The sequence below is a fragment of the Pyxicephalus adspersus genome, chromosome 6 (assembly GCF_032062135.1).
Source record: "Pyxicephalus adspersus chromosome 6, UCB_Pads_2.0, whole genome shotgun sequence".
Classification (NCBI taxonomy): Eukaryota; Metazoa; Chordata; class Amphibia; order Anura; family Pyxicephalidae; genus Pyxicephalus; species Pyxicephalus adspersus.
Window position 1 is genome coordinate 1166289 of NC_092863.1, and position 19403 is coordinate 1185691.

The 19403-nt window shown below is 44.7% G+C and overlaps 1 protein-coding gene across 5 annotated transcripts in view; it reads left to right on the forward strand.

Annotated features, from left to right (window-relative positions):
- The window catches only part of BPTF (bromodomain PHD finger transcription factor), a 30374-nt gene that overhangs the window by 2436 nt on the left and 8535 nt on the right, over positions 1-19403 (forward strand). For 2 of the 5 annotated variants that reach the window (XM_072414087.1, XM_072414092.1), the window contains exons 2-27: positions 1206-2028; positions 2748-2965; positions 3106-3270; positions 3429-3581; positions 4643-4759; positions 5545-5729; positions 6866-7221; positions 7298-7429; positions 7976-8105; positions 8188-8320; positions 8428-8613; positions 9026-11111; positions 11396-11520; positions 11611-11739; positions 11823-11973; positions 12287-12407; positions 12727-12982; positions 13421-13582; positions 13661-13812; positions 14112-14241; positions 14549-14763; positions 15079-15316; positions 15515-16467; positions 17228-17310; positions 17389-17614; positions 17696-18075. In XM_072414087.1, the coding sequence (XP_072270188.1) occupies positions 1206-2028; positions 2748-2965; positions 3106-3270; positions 3429-3581; positions 4643-4759; positions 5545-5729; positions 6866-7221; positions 7298-7429; positions 7976-8105; positions 8188-8320; positions 8428-8613; positions 9026-11111; positions 11396-11520; positions 11611-11739; positions 11823-11973; positions 12287-12407; positions 12727-12982; positions 13421-13582; positions 13661-13812; positions 14112-14241; positions 14549-14763; positions 15079-15316; positions 15515-16467; positions 17228-17310; positions 17389-17614; positions 17696-18075 (8005 nt within the window). Of the gene's footprint in view, positions 1-1205; positions 2029-2747; positions 2966-3105; positions 3271-3428; positions 3582-4642; positions 4760-5544; positions 5730-6863; positions 7222-7297; positions 7430-7975; positions 8106-8187; positions 8321-8427; positions 8614-9025; positions 11112-11395; positions 11521-11610; positions 11740-11822; positions 11974-12286; positions 12408-12726; positions 12983-13420; positions 13583-13660; positions 13813-14111; positions 14242-14548; positions 14764-15078; positions 15317-15514; positions 16468-17227; positions 17311-17388; positions 17615-17695; positions 18076-19403 lie in introns of all 5 variants that reach the window. The other 3 variants (XM_072414091.1, XM_072414093.1, XM_072414090.1) reach the window with 2 other exon arrangements.

The window sequence follows — 19403 nt, forward strand, 5'->3', positions numbered from 1 at the left end:
GGGGGTCCCATGGTGGCCTGTGCCCGGGTGCGGGGGTCCCATGGTGGGCTGTTTCCAGTTGCGGGGGTCCCATGGTGGCCTGTGCCCGGGTGCAGGGTTCCTATGGTGGGCGGTGTCAGAGTATAGGCACTTTGCATTGTACTCCATCACGGCCTCCATGTTGGATGTGTCAGGCTGCCAGATAAGGACGTCCATGTCCCGTCCCTCTGGGGGGCCTTCACATGTCTGTAGGTCCATACATGGGTGACCACCCGGCTGTTTTTGGGTAGTTACTGAGGAGTTGGGTCACAATACCGGGTCTGCCACCCACCTACAATTTCTTACCACCCAGCTTGAAAACAATTCTGGGTTAAACACTGTGTAGGGTACGGAGGGTCCCTGGTGCTCTGAAGTCTTTGCTGGGGTTCAGTGATTGGTGGCAGCCGCAGTGGTCTGGAAGTGCGGCTCCGGGTCAGGGGTCCATGGAAGTGCACCCCCTACAGGTGACTAGGTGCAGGTGTCTAATGGTGGGCTGTGCCGAGTGACAGGTCCAGGAAGTGCACCCCCTACAGGTGACTAGGTGCATGCTGGGACTTGTAGTCACCATGCCAGCCATAGCCATGAAGGTCTGATAAGATAATTGGGTTACCATGTCTCGGCCTCCTTTGTTCGGTGTTTCTGAGACTTGTAGTTCCCTAGCAGTCAGAGAGAAGCTGGATATGAGGTTTGGATCTGGCTGATAATTTTGATTTATGTGGCAGCTGAGCGTCTGTCAGTCCTTTTCCCTCCATTCAGGACTCTGCTGGGAGGTTCAGGAAATGCTGCGGTCTCACATCTGCCCCGGTGGGGTTATTTATTGGGCCACATGCTGCAGCATGGCACTCGAGGCAGAAAGAGGAACACAATATGAACATCAAACAAATCTAAATGAGGAATGATTATGGTGTGCGGGGTTTTACCATGTGACCACACCTAGCGTGAACTGCTGCATGTCTGAGAGCTCTTTTCTTGCTGATCTTCTCTGCCATCTAATTGGCTGTCCTGCTACCCTGCTGGACCAGTAATGAGTAGAGGGAAATGATCCTACCTCTGTCCTTGTTCTGGGTTAGAATGACAGCCAGTCAGGTGTGATTTGCCGAGTAAGACTTCAGGAATGGCGCCCCCTACTTGTATAATGAATTGTTTCACTTTCTCATCCTAACTGTGATTTTGTGATCTGTTAACAGGAAGGAGAAGACCCAGAGTGCACAGGCCTCGCTCCCCGGTATTTGAGGAGAAGGACGTCCCACCTCTGGAGCTCCCCAAGCCTTCAGAAGATTTGCTGCTGCCCTCCGAGCACCTGATGAACGTAATAGCGATCTATGAGGTGCTGAAGAACTTTGGCACAGTTCTTCGCCTCTCCCCTTTCCGCTTCGAGGACTTCTGTGCCGCTCTCGTAAGCCAGGAACAGTGCACCCTGCTGGCCGAGACACACGTTGCCCTATTAAAGGCCGTCCTTCGAGAAGAGGACACCTCCAATACTACCTTTGGACCCGCTGATTTAAAGGACAGCGTCAACTCCACCCTGTACTTTATTGATGGCATGACATGGCCTGAGGTGCTACGCGTTTATTGTGAAAGCGACAAGGAGTATCATCACGTTCTTCCCTTTCAGGAAGTGGACGATTATCCCTACGGACCTATAGAGAGTAAGGTGAAGGTCCTTCTATTCCTCGTAGACCAGTTCCTCACCACGAACATAGCCCGCGAGGAGTTAATGTCTGAAGGGGTCATCCAGTATGACGACCATTGCCGTGTGTGCCACAAACTGGGGGACTTGCTGTGCTGCGAGACCTGCTCTGCTGTCTACCACTTGGAGTGTGTTAAGCCGCCTCTGGAGGAAGTACCGGAGGACGAGTGGCAGTGCGAGGTGTGCGTCGCCCACAAAATTTCCGGGGTGATTGATTGCGTAGCCGAAATCCAAAAAAGCAAGCCTTACATAAGGCACGAGCCCATCGGCTATGACCGCCACAGACGGAAATACTGGTTTGTAACCAGACGCATCATTGTGTAAGTGGGAGATTTTTTCCTATTAGTGGGGGGCAGCACCCTTTATGATGGGAGAAGCATTGTCCACAAATACCTTCTTGCTGGTTGTCAGTGTTGGTGCTGAGATGTTTGGGAAGATGTAGGGGGGTTATGAGCAGTCACCAAGTCTCATATGTTCCAATTATCGTACTATTGCAGCATCTCAGATTCACTTAACCTCTCACCAGCTTTTCTTTAAATAAGCTGTCCATACATGAAGTTGGGCAGGCATGAAGCAAACCATTGAATACTAACCCCGTGGACAGGATAGAGCAGTGATCTCCTCCGCTCCTTTTAGCTGGGCGCACCACCCAGCAGTTTTCAGTAACCACACGGCTGAGTACAGAAAAAGTGGGTCACAATTTAGGACCAACCACCCGTCTTCAGCTTCTAATAAAAACATTTCTGGGGATAATACTGATACACAAATATTAAAAAGCAGCTCCTAATGTAGTTGCAGCCTCTCTTGCTTCGTAGGTCCTCTGACATTTGTGTGACAAATCTTACCTATCCATCATTTGTTGTTTTATCAGTGCAGATTCTTGCAGTCACTCAGATACTTTACCCAAACGTAAGATCTTGTATTTTGTCTATTATTTATAGAATGTGCTGCAGAAACTCCTCTGTCCCTCAGATGGTCTTTTTATGCTATTCAGGCCATAGCTGCCGATAGGTAATATTTTACTCATTTCCCTATTCAGAGAAGATGATTCCGATAAGGAGAAGAAGGTCTGGTACTACAGTACGAAGCCACAGCTGGAGGAACTGATGGATTGCCTGGATAAGTCACATTATGAGACCGACCTCTGTAAAACCCTGGAGGACCTCCGAGAAGAAATCCACCAACATATGGATATCACGGAGGAACTGACCAACAAGGCAAAGGGGAACAACCGCTCCTATCTGTCAGTGGTGAATGGTGAGTGTTAGATATTCTGGAGGTCTCCTGTAAGTCATGGTGCCGGAGGTCCCCATAAAGTCTCTGAATAACAACCCGTATCTTTCTGGTCATTGATTGCGGGCATTAGGGATGTAACAATTCAATATCTCTTATTATAGAGGAGATAATGGAACGTGTGAAAGCCAAGCAGGATGAAGTAGAGAAGAATAAGATCTCATCAGATGGAGAGAAATCATCGGAGGCCGCTGTATCCGAGGGTGAGAGCAACAAGGAGGCAAATCCCATCTCCACACCAGAGTGCCAGGGGCTGGAGCAGAAAGGAGGTGAGACTTCTACCCTATGGCACCCATTTATAGATGAAACTGTTTTTATTATCCCAACATTTTTTAAATCTGTTTAAAGAACTTAGTTGTAGCAATCATTTTATGACAACGGCCAGTCTTCTTGGACTGTTCTCTGATGTTTATTCTTGTTAATGCAGAGGCAGCGGGTGATAAAAGCAGCGCCGAGAACCCTTCACCCATCAATGGCAGCAAACCTGCAGAGTCCCCAGCTAAAGACTCTGAACACAAGATGGAACAGAGCAACAAAGGGACAGACGGCAGTACTGACCTATCCTCTACTACAGCTTCAGGTGCCATTTCTGCTGATTTTTCCTTTTTTTTCCATGTCAGCCTCAAGTTCAGCAAAATTAGTTCCTCCTAATTATATTTCCTTGTGTATTTCCACTTTTCCTGTTTTAAATAAACAATTTACCTTGCCAGGTGAGTCTCTGGAAATATCTTCACTGATCCCAATATACTTACCTCACCTTAACTCCGTCATTGACCAGGGGGGCGGTGGCATCACCCCACTGGTCATGTGACGGTACACCTGAACTTTTATACCTTCAGGTGAGGGGTAGTGTCACTGGCTGCAGATAGGTCAGGGATTCCCCTTCCAGATAACATGCCCCAAGTAAGAAACATGTTTTTTTTTAATACAAGAAACACAACGCCCATGATGTGGGATAGACGCTCAGTACAATTCACCAGTCATCACATTCTAATAGGATATTGGTGATATATCTCACATTGCCCAAAAATACTTAGGATTTTAGTTTATGGTTCATTGCAGGACACTGCTACTTGGCATTATGTGTACACCAGGGGCCGGAAAACTCCGGCTTTTAGGTCAGATACAACCTAGCCGGTAGTTCGTTCTGGCCTAACACCCCGTGGCTGATCCAGCCTAATCCCGGATCGGGGTCCTTAGGATCTATTAGAGCCGCCGGAGCTCCGGTGCCGCCTCCTTGCTGTTGCTCCACTATTACCCCGGCCGACGTTGAAACTTCCACCACCACGTTAAATAGGGAAGGCTCCCTGAGAGGAAATCCCTCTCCTCTGCAATACATATGGAGGAGAGGGATTTCACTTCAGGGGGCGTTCCTAGTGGCGGCGGAGCTATTAGGACGGGACTCAGTCTGGCCTAATGTACTCCCGCCCAGCCCATAAATGCCCTAGTGACCATAAACGTTTGCCTATTCCTGGTATACACCAATAACTATTCTGCTTTATTGGGGACGCTGCAGGCTTATAGTGTAGGTTCACTGTATTCATGGGACTGTATGCTGTACATCAAAAAGTACAGACAGGCTTCAGGTGTCCATCAACAAGCTTAATTTTTTTTTTTTTTTTTTTTTTTTTTTTAATCCAGAAGCTGCAGAGTCCTCCAGTGCACCTCCTGCATCCCATTCTAGTAGTGATGACAGCGGTACCAAGACTGCCACACCTGACCAGCAGGGGGACACTCAGCCTAAGAAAGAGGATACAGGTGAGTTTAGGGCCAGCTGGGATATGTTGTCTCTGTTGTTTGCTCTGTATGTATTTTTGGGTATAGGAGAATGAAAACCATAATTGCAGGGATACAGAGGGGCCGAGTACTGTTTATAAATGATTAACCAGAAGTTAAAGCAAAAGAGCTCCTCTATCTGTTACTATTATAATTCTTCATTCTGGGCTGCTAAATGACAATCCTGTAGATATAATACATTGCAAACATACAGGCGTGGAAAGGGCACCTCCCATTTAAATATATGTGCTGCAGCATTTAATTATAAGTTCATCTGCTCTGCAGCTTTTCTCTTAAATTCTTCTGCAAATGTCCACAAATACCAATAAAGCCTTCCTAATTTAGCATCCTGTGATAGGGTGACAACTAGGCTGCACTTCTCCTGAATTCAGAGCAGAGTTGTCACCCCAGGTGTGGTGCATTCTTCCACTGCGGCGGCATTAGAAGTTGCTGCACGTTGTGTGGCTATCGGCACTGCTGATTAGCCTGAAGCTTACCAGTGAGCCCCTGGCCATACCAAGTCTACCCAATGCTTTCTAGACTGACAACATTGCTAAGCCCCGCCCCAACTATAATCTGCAGTTTCTGAGAGGGGGACGATTTAGATAAAAATGGGGGAGGATTTGACTCATTCCGGGGTGAAGGAGGATTTTTGTGCATCACATAGTAACTTGATTTGGGAATTGTCTAGACGGTCATACAGAATGCTGGTTTTGCAATCATACTGACCCAGTTTGTACAATGCGTTGTTATTTTTCTTTCATTAGCTCCTATGGAGGTGAAAGCAGACAAAAGTCCTGCAGAAGCAGCTGAGACGCCAGGAATTGGAAAGACGCCCTCAAGGATGGTGACCAGACTACGGAACCCAGACAGCAAGTTAAGTCTGTTGAAGAATCACCAGGGCATTGCTGCAGTCCATGAAGCTAATAAGATTTTTAAGGATGGCAGAGAGGTTTGTGTTTTGTGTCGGCCGTGTCGATCCAGCCGCGCTTACTGGACTGACTCCTCCTATGGTTCTCTTCTGGTGTCAGCGTGAACGGGCCTGGGCACATTCTTTCTTTCATAGGTTTTGATTCCTTGTTTTCTGGTGTCTGGATATATGAAAAAAAAAAACAATGTTTTGCCTGGGGTGGCGGAGGATCTTTTCTTGATTGGAGGATTGGTTTGTGACACCACTGGATCTGCCATTCATTTACCAGAATGTTGTCTGCAGTGATTTAATGTGATTACTGAGGATTTGATGTTGCATTTACCTATGTTTTTAGGGAGTTTAATGTGATGTATTATACCGGTAAGGAGGAGGTTTGGAGGTCAGGCCTCATATTCTGAAATTTATTATTCCATAGTCTAAACCCATTTTATGCGTACTTGTGCTCTGCCGTCACCCCTCCATACCCCATTAGTTACATATTTCATCTCTTTAATGCTCCATTCAGCACTGAAGGAATATCTGGTACTTCCTATGTCCATGTTATTCCAGTTCCCAGTGCTGGGCCAGTCAGTATTGTCGGACTGAAGGTCCATATTATTGTGCGAGGTTTGGTTCTGATGACAAATATTTTTTACTGGACTCTCATCTTGTTTATGGTGGTAGAATAGAATGGTAGGGAGCAGGGAAAGGATTAAATGTTTAGTCTGTTTAGATTTAACTGTCCACCTGCATGGATGAAGGATAGAATCGCCTTCCACCTCCCTATATAACTTATTCCCCTCATTCCTATTCTTTTTCATATTGTTGAAAATGAAGGTATTGGAAAAAAACAATTGTAAAGGCTAAAAGGTTTCTTTCAGCTTTACAAACATAATTTATTTGTTTTTCTTTCTGCAGTCTTGGGTCAGTATCTGGCTACCCGTCTATTCTATTATGTTGTCGGTCTGGGTTTACTGCACAGGGTGGAGAAATGAATATAGATTTCTAGTATTAGTATTTTACACTTGTCTGACTTGATCCTGTTAATCTTCAGTACAGATTAGCTCAGCCATGTCCCTGTATGCCATCCAGCTTCCTATTATCGATGCTGCAGGATGGGTGGAAGCCAAGAAAGATTTTAGTTTCTTTAATAACTTGTCATGATTTTTCTCTCACAGGTCCTGGTGGTGAATTCCCAAGGAGAAATCTCACGGCTGAGCACCCGGAAGGAAGTGGTGATGAGGGGCATTCTCAGCACTTATTTCAAATTGGGGCAAGAAGGCAAGTACCGCGTATATCACAATCAGTACACCACCAACTCGTATGCACTGAATAAGCACCAGCACCGGGAAGACCATGACAAGCGGAGGCATTTGGCTCACAAGTTCTGCTTGTCACCCACCGGAGAGTTCAAGTGGAATGGCTCTGTGCATGGGTCCAAGATTCTTACTATATCCACGCTGAGACTGACTATTGTCCAACTGGAAAACAATATCCCCGCACCTTTCCTGCATCCCAATTGGGCCTCTCACAGGTAACGTGCACAGTGCTGCCAGCTTAGGATAATTGCATTGTAATTATGGAGTGTAACATGGCTGTTGTCTCTGCAGATCAAACTGGATCAAGGCTGTCCAGATGTGCAGCAAACCCCGTGAATTTGCACTGGCGCTAGCAATACTGGAGTGTGCTATTAAACCTGTTGTCATGTTACCTATATGGAAAGATTCTTTGGGCCACACCAGGTAATATTAGTTGTTTGGTAGTAAAATATTAGCACTTGATAGGACATGACCTGTCCTCAGGTAACCAGACAGCTGGTATATTGTGTAGCTGTATTCATGAAGAATCAAACAAATGCCGCATATCAGTGAGAAGTAGGGAATCCTTTTGTTTCAAGTCTAATAAAGTAACAAAATAGGGTTACATATAAAAGCTAGAGATCTATCTGTTGGTATAAATGAATTCTTAACACGTCACAGTATGCAGCTCATTAAAAAGTTGTCTTGATTTCCAGAGAGGAGCTTTGTGTGGATTTCAATCAGCTGCAAGGAAATTTGTCCTTCGTTTCCTTTCCTGAGGTGTTCACACGTTTATAAACACGGCTTAGAACTCACAGTTACCCATATTTACATTATCCATCATACATTGTCCATCTACAAGCCTCTATCTCAGTCCAGGAAGCAGATGTTAGTCTATGATAATGTCTGAATAAAAATAGGGGCTCCGGCATATCACATATGACCGGAGTCATGATGAATGCTGGAAGTGTTTACATTGTTCTGTTACAGGTTACGGAGGATGACTTCCATGGAAAGAGAAGAGAAGGACAAGGGAAAGAAGAAGGAGCGGAAGCAGGAGGAAGATGAAACAATGCAGCAGGCTACTTGGGTCAAGTACACGTTCCCCATAAAACATCAGGTAGGGGACTGTCATGGAATTTTACAGTAGGAATGCTTCAGGTTCATCACATGTTCAAGAACCCTTTCCTTTCTCCTGTCAGGTATGGAAACAAAAAGGAGAAGAATACAGGGTCACCGGTTATGGAGGATGGTGCTGGATTAGTAAAACTCATGTCCACCGATTTGTATCGCGCCTTCCTGGGAACACCAATGTGAACTACAGGAAGAATTTGGGTAAGGCTTTAAAGCAGCTCCGTATTGTCTTCCATATATTATTGTTATGTCTCATATGAAACTATTTTTGGACGCTCGTGTCTGATGCAAACTTGTCATCTTTCCAGAAAAAAGCAGTGACAATGCTGATAGCAAAATGGAGGTGGAGGAAAGTAAACCAGATCCACCAAAAGTAAAAGCTGTAAAAAGAGAAGAGGAGGAGGAGGAAGACCAGAGGGACCAAATTAAACAGCAAATTGAGGCCAGTGAGAGAGAAAAGATGATAGACCAAGACACTGGGACACCAGAGAAAGGTTTGTTATTAAACCCCCTGAAGACAGCCTTCTGCTTTCTGTGTTTCAGGATAGGACATATGTGTTATAGGATATAAGGTGTTGGATTTTTATAAAATCATTGAAACTATCACATTTCAGAGACATTGTGGTCAGGCTTTCTCTCATTCCCATATTAGATGTGTTCTTTGTTCTGTAATTTGGTACTAAGCTCATAACACAATTTATTTACATCATAATAATGCAAATAAAAAAGAACATTTATGTTTACCCAGCTAAAATGAAATAAAATCTGACAAGTTTGTACATTTATAGTAAATATGTGCTTACGCACTTTTGTACCTGTATGCCGAGTGCAATGGTGGGCTTTGTTGTTCTTTTTTCAGAAAACTTCAAAAGCATCACTTTTTATTTTTTTCCCTCTTCTTTGCAGATCAAGAAGATGCTGAGCAGATCAAGGAGGAGCCAATGGAAGTGGATTCATCATCTTCGAAAGAAGAGATTTTTTCTGATGCAGATTTAATAAATGTCAGCCTTGGTTTTCAGATGAGGACATGGTATAAAAAGAAGGTGAAAACCTCTCGGCTAGACGGCCTTTTGGACAGGAGAGTCAAACAGTTTACACTTGAAGAAAAACAGCGGATTGAGAGACTTAAATTAGACAGTGCCACCAAACAGACTGGGGTTGTTGTATCTGAGGGCACTAAACCTAAATCTGAGACTGATAACGAGTTACGCATTGCTGCCAAACCTGTAGCCAGGAAACTGGATATGGATCTTGCTGATGGTCCTGGGGCAGATGCTGCTATTCCCTGTACAGATAAAACTCCAGGCTCGCAGGTTCAAGCCCCCTCAAAGAGCACCTGTTCTGGACAGGATCCAGGTAGCAAGCCAAGTACAAGCGGTGCAGGGTCTTTGCCGAGTGAATCCAGCAAAGCTGCGGACGAAAAGCAAGACATCAGTCAGAACTCTTCTCAGATTGTTGATGTTCCGACTGATAAAAGAGAAACCAAAGAGGTGACTAATAGCAGTGCGGATAAACTCCCTGAGAACTGTTCTTCCAATGCTCCTACAGTTGGGCCCTCATCTACATCATGTTTAAGCCAAGATAAAGACCAAGGTTGCCTAGAAAACTCTCCATCTGTTCCTAGCGAGCTCATTCAAGAAAAAGACTGTTCAAATTCTGTAAACAATAAGCCGGAGGTGCCTGGAGAAATCAAAAACTCCACTGTGGTCAGGGAAGAGGCTAACTGCAGCAAACTAGACTCCAGAAATCAGGAAGTCACACATTCTGAGCTGGTATCAGAAAATTGTCCAATGGCAGGAACATCAGACCAAGAAGCTTCACGTGACTCCGTAATGGACGATTCAAAGCAGTCTTCTAATGGAGAGCAAATTCAGGATGTAAGGACTAGTGCTGGAATCAAAGGCTCTGAATGCCTTGACATAAAATGCAATAATGTTCATTCACAAGAGGGAAAGGAGGAAGTCGCTCCTCAAGTTAATGGTAAGGACGTATTTTTGGGTAAAGACTTGAGCCAGAGCGTTCGTGGTTACCGGAATAACCCAAAAGAGCAGATTACAGATCATGATGTAAGGGGAAAAGAACCAGGAACAAAACCCTTCATAAATGGAGATGTTAATTTGGAAGATATAGAAGGAAAAAATGGAGTCTCTGCACCATTGTCTCCAAGTCAGGGTGAAGACATGGGAAAGACAGAGAAGGAAAAGGTATCATCCAATTCTGAGACACACACTGGGTCTGGACCCCCTGTGGTAAAGAACCTGGATGTGAATAATGACTCCGGTGACCAACCAATACCTAATACTGCTTCTGGTGTAAAGGAGAATAGCGACCCTCAGAAAATCTTATCACCTGTCATCTCAGGAGAAGAATCTAGTCTGAGTAATGATTCTGCTGAGCAGAATGGTTTGCCAGTGAATATAGTCAATGGGGAGGACAAAATCCATACTGTAGTTACAGAAACGACCACTACAACATCCACTGTCTCAACGTCAAGGACTGTGGTTGAGATGGATGGTGGGGGGTCTTCTAAGCAAGTTACAACAGTTTCTTCTACAGAAAATATTTCTCTGACAACTACAACCACTACTGTTACTAAAGTTGTGTCGCCGGATGCCACCGACGGTGTTGTCTCTGTAAAGGAGCTTAGTAAAACTGTGGTTACCAAAACTGTTGCAGATTCTGTGAGCACCTCCGAGGGGACGCAGTCATCTTCTATCACTGTAAGCAAAGAGTACACCACCAAGGACCGCGTCCGACTTATGAAATTCACAAAAAGCAAGAAGTCCAGGTCTGGAACAGCTCTCCCTTCATACCGGAAGTTTGTCACCAAGAGTAACAAAAAGAGCATATTTGTCCTTCCGCTCGATGACCTCAAGAAGATCTCCCGTAAGGGAGGAATCCGAGAAGTCCCAGCATTCAACTACAATGCTAAACCAGCGCATGATATCTGGCCATATCCTTCTCCACGGCCTACGTTTGGTATAACATGGAGGTATGTACGCTTCTTTGTATTTCAGAATCCATGTAAGATAAAGTAACAGCCCCAGCAATCTATTTTACCTTGCTGGCTCCCCACTGCAAATGTTGTTCATTTTGATGGGTTCTAATGTCAGATGGTGTTGAAGCTTATCCAGTTAGATAATGTTTCTGCCCCCTCACATTATATTCCCACATAGCATTTGGCTTTATAGTAGATTTCTGTTTACAATGGGAAATTAGGATTGTGCCCGAATGTGTTTTATATCTCAATGGTTATTTCTGATGATTTGTTCTCAGGTATCGGCTTCAGACGGTGAAATCTCTTGCTGGAGTGAGTCTCATGCTTCGCCTCCTGTGGGCAAGTTTACGTTGGGATGATATGGCAGCCAAACCTCCTCCTGGAAGTGGCATCACACGAACAGGTATGGAAAAGGTTTAGGGTTTTATATGCCTTAATGTTTGTCTATTTATATGGATAATAATCCATAAAATGTTTTCTTTAAATATTACAGAATCGACTGAAACGGAGATCACCACCACGGAAATAATCAAGAGACGAGATGTTGGTCCGTATGGCATCCGGTCAGAGTATTGTGTTAGGAAGATCATTTGCCCAATCGGTGTTCCAGAGGCACCTAAAGGTAAGGGGGATTCCTCTCCTCCAATATTAGGGGTCATTGTATATCAATGACAGAACAGATCAGATAACTTTTTTATCTTACAGAAACTCCAACTCCACAAAGGAAGGGCCTTCGATCGAGTGCTCTGCGACCCAAAAGGCCTGAAACTCCAAAACAGACTGGCCCAATCATTATGGAGACCTGGGTTCCAGAGGAGGAGCTGGACCTTTGGGAGATCAAGTGCTTCTCTGAAAGGTTAGTAAAGTTTTCAAGTTCTTCCAATTTCTCACCATTTTCTTTAGCCTGGGAAGCTTCATGCTTTGGTGGCTTATACAGACTCCTTGTTCTGACCCTTTACCTATCTTTTCACATTTTAACATGTTCCAACTTAGTATTATAATTTTCCTTTATTCCTTTCACATTTTCATATATCTCCCTTTCACCTTTCTTTTGTGTATACTGGTTCATAATCATCATCTCCCACCTTCAGCATTGGAAGCATGATTGTTCTCACCTTTGTTGTCTTCTTTTTCCTGTGTCTGATAACATTTGTCTTTGCCCTTTTCAGGATTGAGAAGGAGAAGCTTCAGTCTGGTGAGCTGGGGAAAGGTTCTGATTTGAAGAAGGGTGAAGATGGCAAGGCTCATATGGAAGCTCAGCTGAAACAGCAACGTCTGTCTGCCCAGCAGGTGCAGTATTTTCTGCAGTCCCTTCATTTTTTGCTGCATGCATGACAATTCATTCATAGAGTCCATTTTGTATTCTAAACACCAGCTTAAAGTTAACCTTTCATTAGGAACAACAAAAAATGGACAATGAATATTAATCTAATCCTATATGTTCTGTGCAATGAATAGGAAAATACATTTGAATTTGAGAGGCTTCAGTGTAACTGCTCTTGGCCATTCAAAGTAGAGGAATTATGGAGATCCCCCTTAAAAATGCTGAAATACTGAAACATGTTTGTGAAAAGGCTTCTTTGTAACTCCGAAAATTTTGTGCTTTTAGAAACGTCTGGAACAGCAGAAACAGCAGCCGTTGGGGGGCAGCACCATCAGCACAAGCACTGCAGTAAGCAGCACAGCCACCCCGCTCTCCACCGCTCATAAGGTTGTTGTGGGCTCTATCGCTAGCCCTGTGACTCCCAGGACCAAAGTGGTACTCGCCACAAAGGTCGGCTCTCCTGCCACTGTGTCCTTCCAGCAAGGCAAAAATTTCCACCAGACATTTGCCACATGGGTCAAGCAAGGACAGACAACATCAGGTAAGACGTTTTTTAGGGGTTTTGTTCAAAATATTGGAATATTTTCTCAATATCCTCTATGCATCAGAATATATGTAGGAACTCGGGTACTGTCACCCTTCTTGGCTTTGGAAGGCTCTGGCATCTTTAACATGTTTCATGCAGTAGGGACATGATAGTAAAGATCAGGTAGATTCTCAGTTGTGTTATTGCTCCATTCACAGTACAGTGAGCAAGCCTGCTAGTGACACAGAAAGCTGGGGTGTCCATTGTCATAGTTATTAAATTACTGGCTGAGTGTTGAATGTGACAGAGGCATGTTTATCACTTGACTTAAACAGAATGTTAAATCCTTCAGAAAATATTTTGTTTATAGGTATTTACATGTAGAGGTTAGGCTGGAGGTTTGGAACATGCTTGGATAGGATGATAATATAAGCGCACATCGCTGTCTTATAGCCTCCACCACAGATGTCCCATCGACCTCTTCCATCACCACGTCCAGCCAGACTTTCCAGATTACTGGAAGCCCAGTGTCTGTGTCTGGGAAGGTGCTCACTAAGCTGCCCCTGCCGGCCAACAGTAAGATTGTAGCCCTGAACGTGCCCTCTACACAAGGAGGTAATTTTTTGGTGTAACAGTGAGCTTTGCTTGCTTTCTCTTGTGCATGGCTCATGCTAATATATTGTGTTCCCTCAGGGGTGGTTCAGGTACAGCAGAAGGTATTGGGGATTATTCCAACCAGCACAGCTGGCCAGCAAACTTTCACCACTTTCCAACCACGGACAGCAACCGTCTCCATCCGTCCTAACAGCCTGGGAACTTCAGTGACCACCAACACCACACAACAGGTACATAGGAAGAGCGGTGTATATATTCTAACTGTAGCATGCTGAAGATTAGAAGTCAATACTTTCTGTAGTGCCTTGTCCCCCCTACCTGCTCCATATTCCTTTTATATTCTGGTTTGGTAGAGGCTGCACTTCTTTTTTTTCAGCAGACAAAAAGGTATTTGTAATTTCATATGAATTGCCTAATCAGACATTGAATTAAGGATTCATTCGTATTTGTGTTTCCTGTCTTATTAAAGAGAGTCCATTTGTGTCTGATGATCTGTGGTGTATAATTGGTTCTAAATCTTACCTTACAGGTTATCAATGCAGGGTCCCAGATCAGAGCAGGGATGACGGTGATCAGGACGCCATCTTTGCAACAGTCCACTCTTGGGAAACCCATCATGAGAACTCCACTGATGGTGCAGCAAGGAATCATTCAGTCTGGTAATTGTTTATGCCGTGATTTTCATCTGAAGGCTGAATAGATAACAGCAGCACTATAAAGAGGAAGCAGTTGTAATAAAAAAGTCATCATGGTGCTCTCATATTCATTAAGCAAACATGCCCATAGCATGCACATTTTATTATGTACAAAAAACAAATATTGAAATGTCAATGATAACATGAGAATTTAAGGGAAAAGAAAAATGTTATATATATATTTTTTTTCATCTTCTCTTCCTCTTCTATTTTGATTCCTCCTACTTGTGATCAGGTTTGCAATCATTGCATTCAATTTTTTTTCTTTCAGGTCAACCCCAGCAGGTGGTGACCCAGATCATCCGAGGCCAACCTGTCACCACCACAATGCCAATCGGGACCACAGTTTCCAGCGGTGGGCAGAAGGTTGGCACACCTGTGCAGCAAGCCCAGCCACAGGCAACAACACCGCAAGCTGTACGACCGCCTCAGCACGGGCAAGTTAAACTGACCATGGCACAGCTGACCCAGCTCACCCAGCAACAGGTAACGGGGTACTGGTGCATACAGCATCTCTCTCTTTTTAAAGGTGAAGGGAACTAAAGAAAAGAAATATAATCAGATGAATTACTAGGAAGTGGTGTTTACACATTTGACAAGTTTCCTACAAGAGTATGCACATAGATCTGTGAGCAGTTAATGGTACCTAAAGAACCTCAGGTACTTTAAACCACCCTTTAGCCTATTTAGAGGGCATTGCATTAGCCATGTATGTGTTTTTTACTGAATCACATGTCATTCTGCTTTTCTTGAGGTCTTATTTGTCAGTCTCGCCCCCTAAAATCTGTTTTCTTTATCTAGGGCGGGAACCAGAGCCTTACTGTTGTGGTCCAGGGTCAGGGCCAGACCACTGGGCAGCTACAGCTCATTCCACAGGGAGTGACGGTCATTCCCACACCAGGGCAGCAGCTAATGCAGGCTGCAATGCCAAATGGCACCATACAGAGGTTTCTGTTTACACCGCTTCCACCAGGGACCACAGCTGTGACAACAGCGGCGGTGACATCAACACCTTCTACCACCACTACCACCACCACAGGTATGTATATCATAATGACCTTGTGTTATGGCTTGGTATCCTGTACCACTAGGGAGAAGCACAAGAAGATTAGGTTTTGCTTTGATTCAGTATCTAGAGTTCTACAAATGTGTTGTATTTATAAATATATTTTGTTATTCCTTGTTCTATATGATGATTTAACATATTTTAAACTGTATTCTTTAACTCTTACTTTAGCAGCCCCAGTCCCGACATCTGGAGGTCAGAGCGCTCAGCCATTGCCCCCTCCGCTTGCTTCAGCACAGTCCATTGCATCCAGTAATCAGACCACGGTACCGCCCCCCTCTCAGCTTTCTGTCCAGTCGCAGTCTTCACCTCAGGTTGCACCCCAGCAAATACAAACATCTCAGGTGCAGTCTTCAACCCCTTCAGAGGAGAATCAGTCAAAAGAACATCTCCAGATGACAGTCGGTGTTCCAGAACCAGCACCAGAGACACAACAACCCAAAGAATCACAACCAGTAATTTCTGTCCAATCCCCTGTGTCGGCAGAGGCAAAGACGGGAACTTCACAAATTCCTCTCCAGGCTTGCTTGCCACAAGTGGCTGTCCAGATGCCTCCTCCGACATCTTTACAAGGTCAAACTCAACTTGTAAGTCGGCCTCAAGTTCAGACCTTATCGCCTGCTGTCAGCCAGACTCAAACCTCGATCCAAATGACCCTGCCAACCACTTTCCACATTCAGTCGCCGCTTTCTCAACAGCCCATCCAGACTGTTGCCCAATCAAACCCTCAGACTATCATCCAGCCACCCAGTCAGATGACAGTGCAGTCTCCATCACGTGCCCAGCTGCAGATCCAACCCACCCAGACCCAGGTGATCACAGTGCCGCAGCTCCACCAACAGGTCCAAGTCCTCTCCCACCTTCCTTCACAAGTAGTGGCTCAGCTCCAACAAGGAGGCATTTCCCAGCAGATAAAACTACAGCTGCCCTTCCAAATCCAACAGACGGGGACCGCACAGCCCCACCAGATTCAGAATGTGGTAACTGTGCAAGCTTCCAGTGTTCAGGAGCACTTACAGAGGATAAAACAGATGCAGGAGCAACAGCTGAAAAAGAAACAGCAGGAGGTGAAACGTGAGCCTGCTACACAGGGCACCAACCAGAGCGACATCATCCAGAAGCAGGTGAGGAGCTTTATATATACGGGGGACATGTTAACCCCCCCCAGCCGTATTCCTGAGTGTGACTCGAGGTGGACTTTCCGTGCAAAAAGCTGTAATCCCGAGTAAAACCCGGGGTCGGTAAAAACATTAAAAAAAAACACTTAACTTGTTCCGTTGTCGTCCCCCGACGTCTTCTTTCTTCCATCTTCAGCCTGCGACTGCAGAGACGTTCTCCGGGGTTTCCCGGTGACATCAGTGCATGTGTCGGTTCGGGCGGGAGGAGTGGTGGGAAATTCAAATAATTTTGTAATGGATTAATGGATTTAATACAAAATAGCTATATTGAGTCCAATACAAAGAAATCTTTATATATATATATATATATATATATATATATATATATATTATTATTATTATTATTATTATACGTGCTACTGTACAGTTAGTTATATTACGTTTCACTATTTTTTTAATTTTTTTTTTTTACAGATAGTTTTTTTTTTTAAAGTTTATTATTAAATTTATTAAATATTGGACATATTTCGTTGAGTTATGCCTAAGGATTATAGGCCTACAATTTAAAATAAATTTTAATGCAAAAAATGTAACACTTTTTGCGTGGAAATACGGACCGAATTAGAACGCTATGGGGCTGTTGAACCAAAAAAAACATTGTCACGTTACAGTGTTTGCAGAAGAAGGGATAGCAGCTTGTGAACTCACAACGTGACCATTGGGTAACAGAAATCTGCAACTTGTGACATATCTTTCTATCTGTCAGGTGGTGATGAAGCAGAATGCAGTCATTGAGCACCTAAAACAGAAGAAAACTATGACTCCAGTGGAGAGAGAAGAAAATCAGAGGTATGAGCGGGCCTGTTCAGTGTTCTCGTCTGGTGACCTGACAAGTCTGTAATGCCGTGACTTCTGTCTGCTCCATAGGATGATCGTGTGTAACCAGGTGATGAAATGTATCCTGGACAAGATCGATAAGGAGGAAAAGCAGGCGGCTAAGAAGAGGAAACGCGAGGAGAATGTAGAACAAAAGAAGAGCAAGCAGAATGCCAGCCGGCTCTCCGCCCTTCTCTTTAAACACAAAGAGCAACTGAAGGCTGAGATCCTGAAGAAGAGAGCGCTGCTGGACAAAGAGTTACAGATTGAGGTCCAGGTGAGACACGGCACCTTTAAAGAAGAGAGTCCATGATGGGAGTGCTTGGTCCATTTCTTAATTCTCTGTCTTGTTTTTCAGGAGGAACTAAAGAAAGATTTGAGTAAAATCAAGAAAGAAAAGGAGAGAGCCCAGGCTGTGGCTTTGGCTGCTGCTGCGCCGCCTCCTCCTCCGCCGCCGCCACCACCACCACCACCTCCTCCTCCTCCTCCACCACCGCCTTCAATGCCCTCACCACCGCCTTCAATGCCCTCACCACCACAAACCACCCACAAGCCAACCCCCACCTCACCAACATCTGGCTCCACCAGTGTGTCTTCCCATAAGAGGAAGAGAGAAGAGGAGAAAGAATCCCCTCCTTCCAAGTCTAAGAAAAAGAAAATGATCTCCACTACCTCAAAAGATTCCAAGAAAGACAACAAGATCTACTGCATCTGCAAGACACCCTACGACGAATCCAAGTAAGGATTAATACCGTCTGCCCCTTTCCCCTGTTTTCTTTCTTTGTGACCCCTATAATAGACCTGAGTGGGTGGTTGTCACCAGTACGGGTGAGAGAAAATTAGTAAAAAACTGGGCAGGTTCTTTTTAAACCCAATGCATGGCCGGAGTTAGTTTTCAGGTATTAAAGTCATCACTACAAAGTATTTTCAGGTATCTAGAGTTATTTTCCATTAGTGGATTGGCAGCCATTATAATCTTGCAGAATGTTATTTCTGAGCCGTGAGGAGGTGCACACAGGAATCTACATATCCTGACATCACCCCAGTGATAGTAATAAAATAAACCTGCCACTAGTTGCTTACCTAAATGGAAGCTTCTTTCCTGCTGACTTGTAGGAGAGGTTCCCGTTCCCAGGCAGTTTACAATAATCCCTATTGGGTGGCTGATTTCCCCGGGTGGTGGATCCGGGGCTTTGTCTGAGGCAGGTAAGGGGTGACAGGTTCCCTTAATGTGAGATTTATGTACACATTGATCTGATGGTGTAACTGCTGCTACTTATTGTATCAGGGACAGATATCTTAGGACAGGACAAGGTAAGTGAGATCTCACCTTAATGACAGAGCCACCATCCTGTCTGCCATGACACAATGTTTCATGTGTCCCCTGACATGCGTGTCACTCTCATTCTTGTTGTGGTATTTTCTTTCATATCTTGCATGAAGTCTCCAGATCAGAGATGAGAATGTGTGTAACGTGTCTGGCCCCATTTCTGATGGCTATTAGGGGTTGTAGTCCTATAAGGTCTATATGAAGCCCACAAGGTGTCCCTGTGTTAGGTGCATGCAGTTGTGCTTGTCTTCATTGTTCTGTCATACCATAGTGAGGTGTAAATGTGACGATCCCGTATCCTAAGCCTGGGGTAAAAGTAAATGGCGAACTTTAACCCCAATGACAATACGCTGTACAATAGAATGAAGTCTAACTTGTTGTTCTGTAGATTTCTCAGTTTGGAAGATACTATGGTTGCTGTTCATACAGTAAATGGCTTTCTGTATAAGCGGAGTGCCTTGTAATCTAACAGAACATTGCTGGCAGCCATTCACATGACAATGCATGTTGTAGTACATGTCATGGATGTGCATTGTGTGTATTTGTTGTGACTGCTCCATGCACACCTACACTCCCCCCGGACTGGCCGTACACTGCCCCACCGTACGCCTCCCTGTATCACCCACCGTACATTGCATTGTATCACCCGTACGCCGCCCCGTATCACCACCTGCAATACCCGTATCACCCGTACGCCGCCCTGTATCACCACCTGTAAACCCGTATCACCACCTGT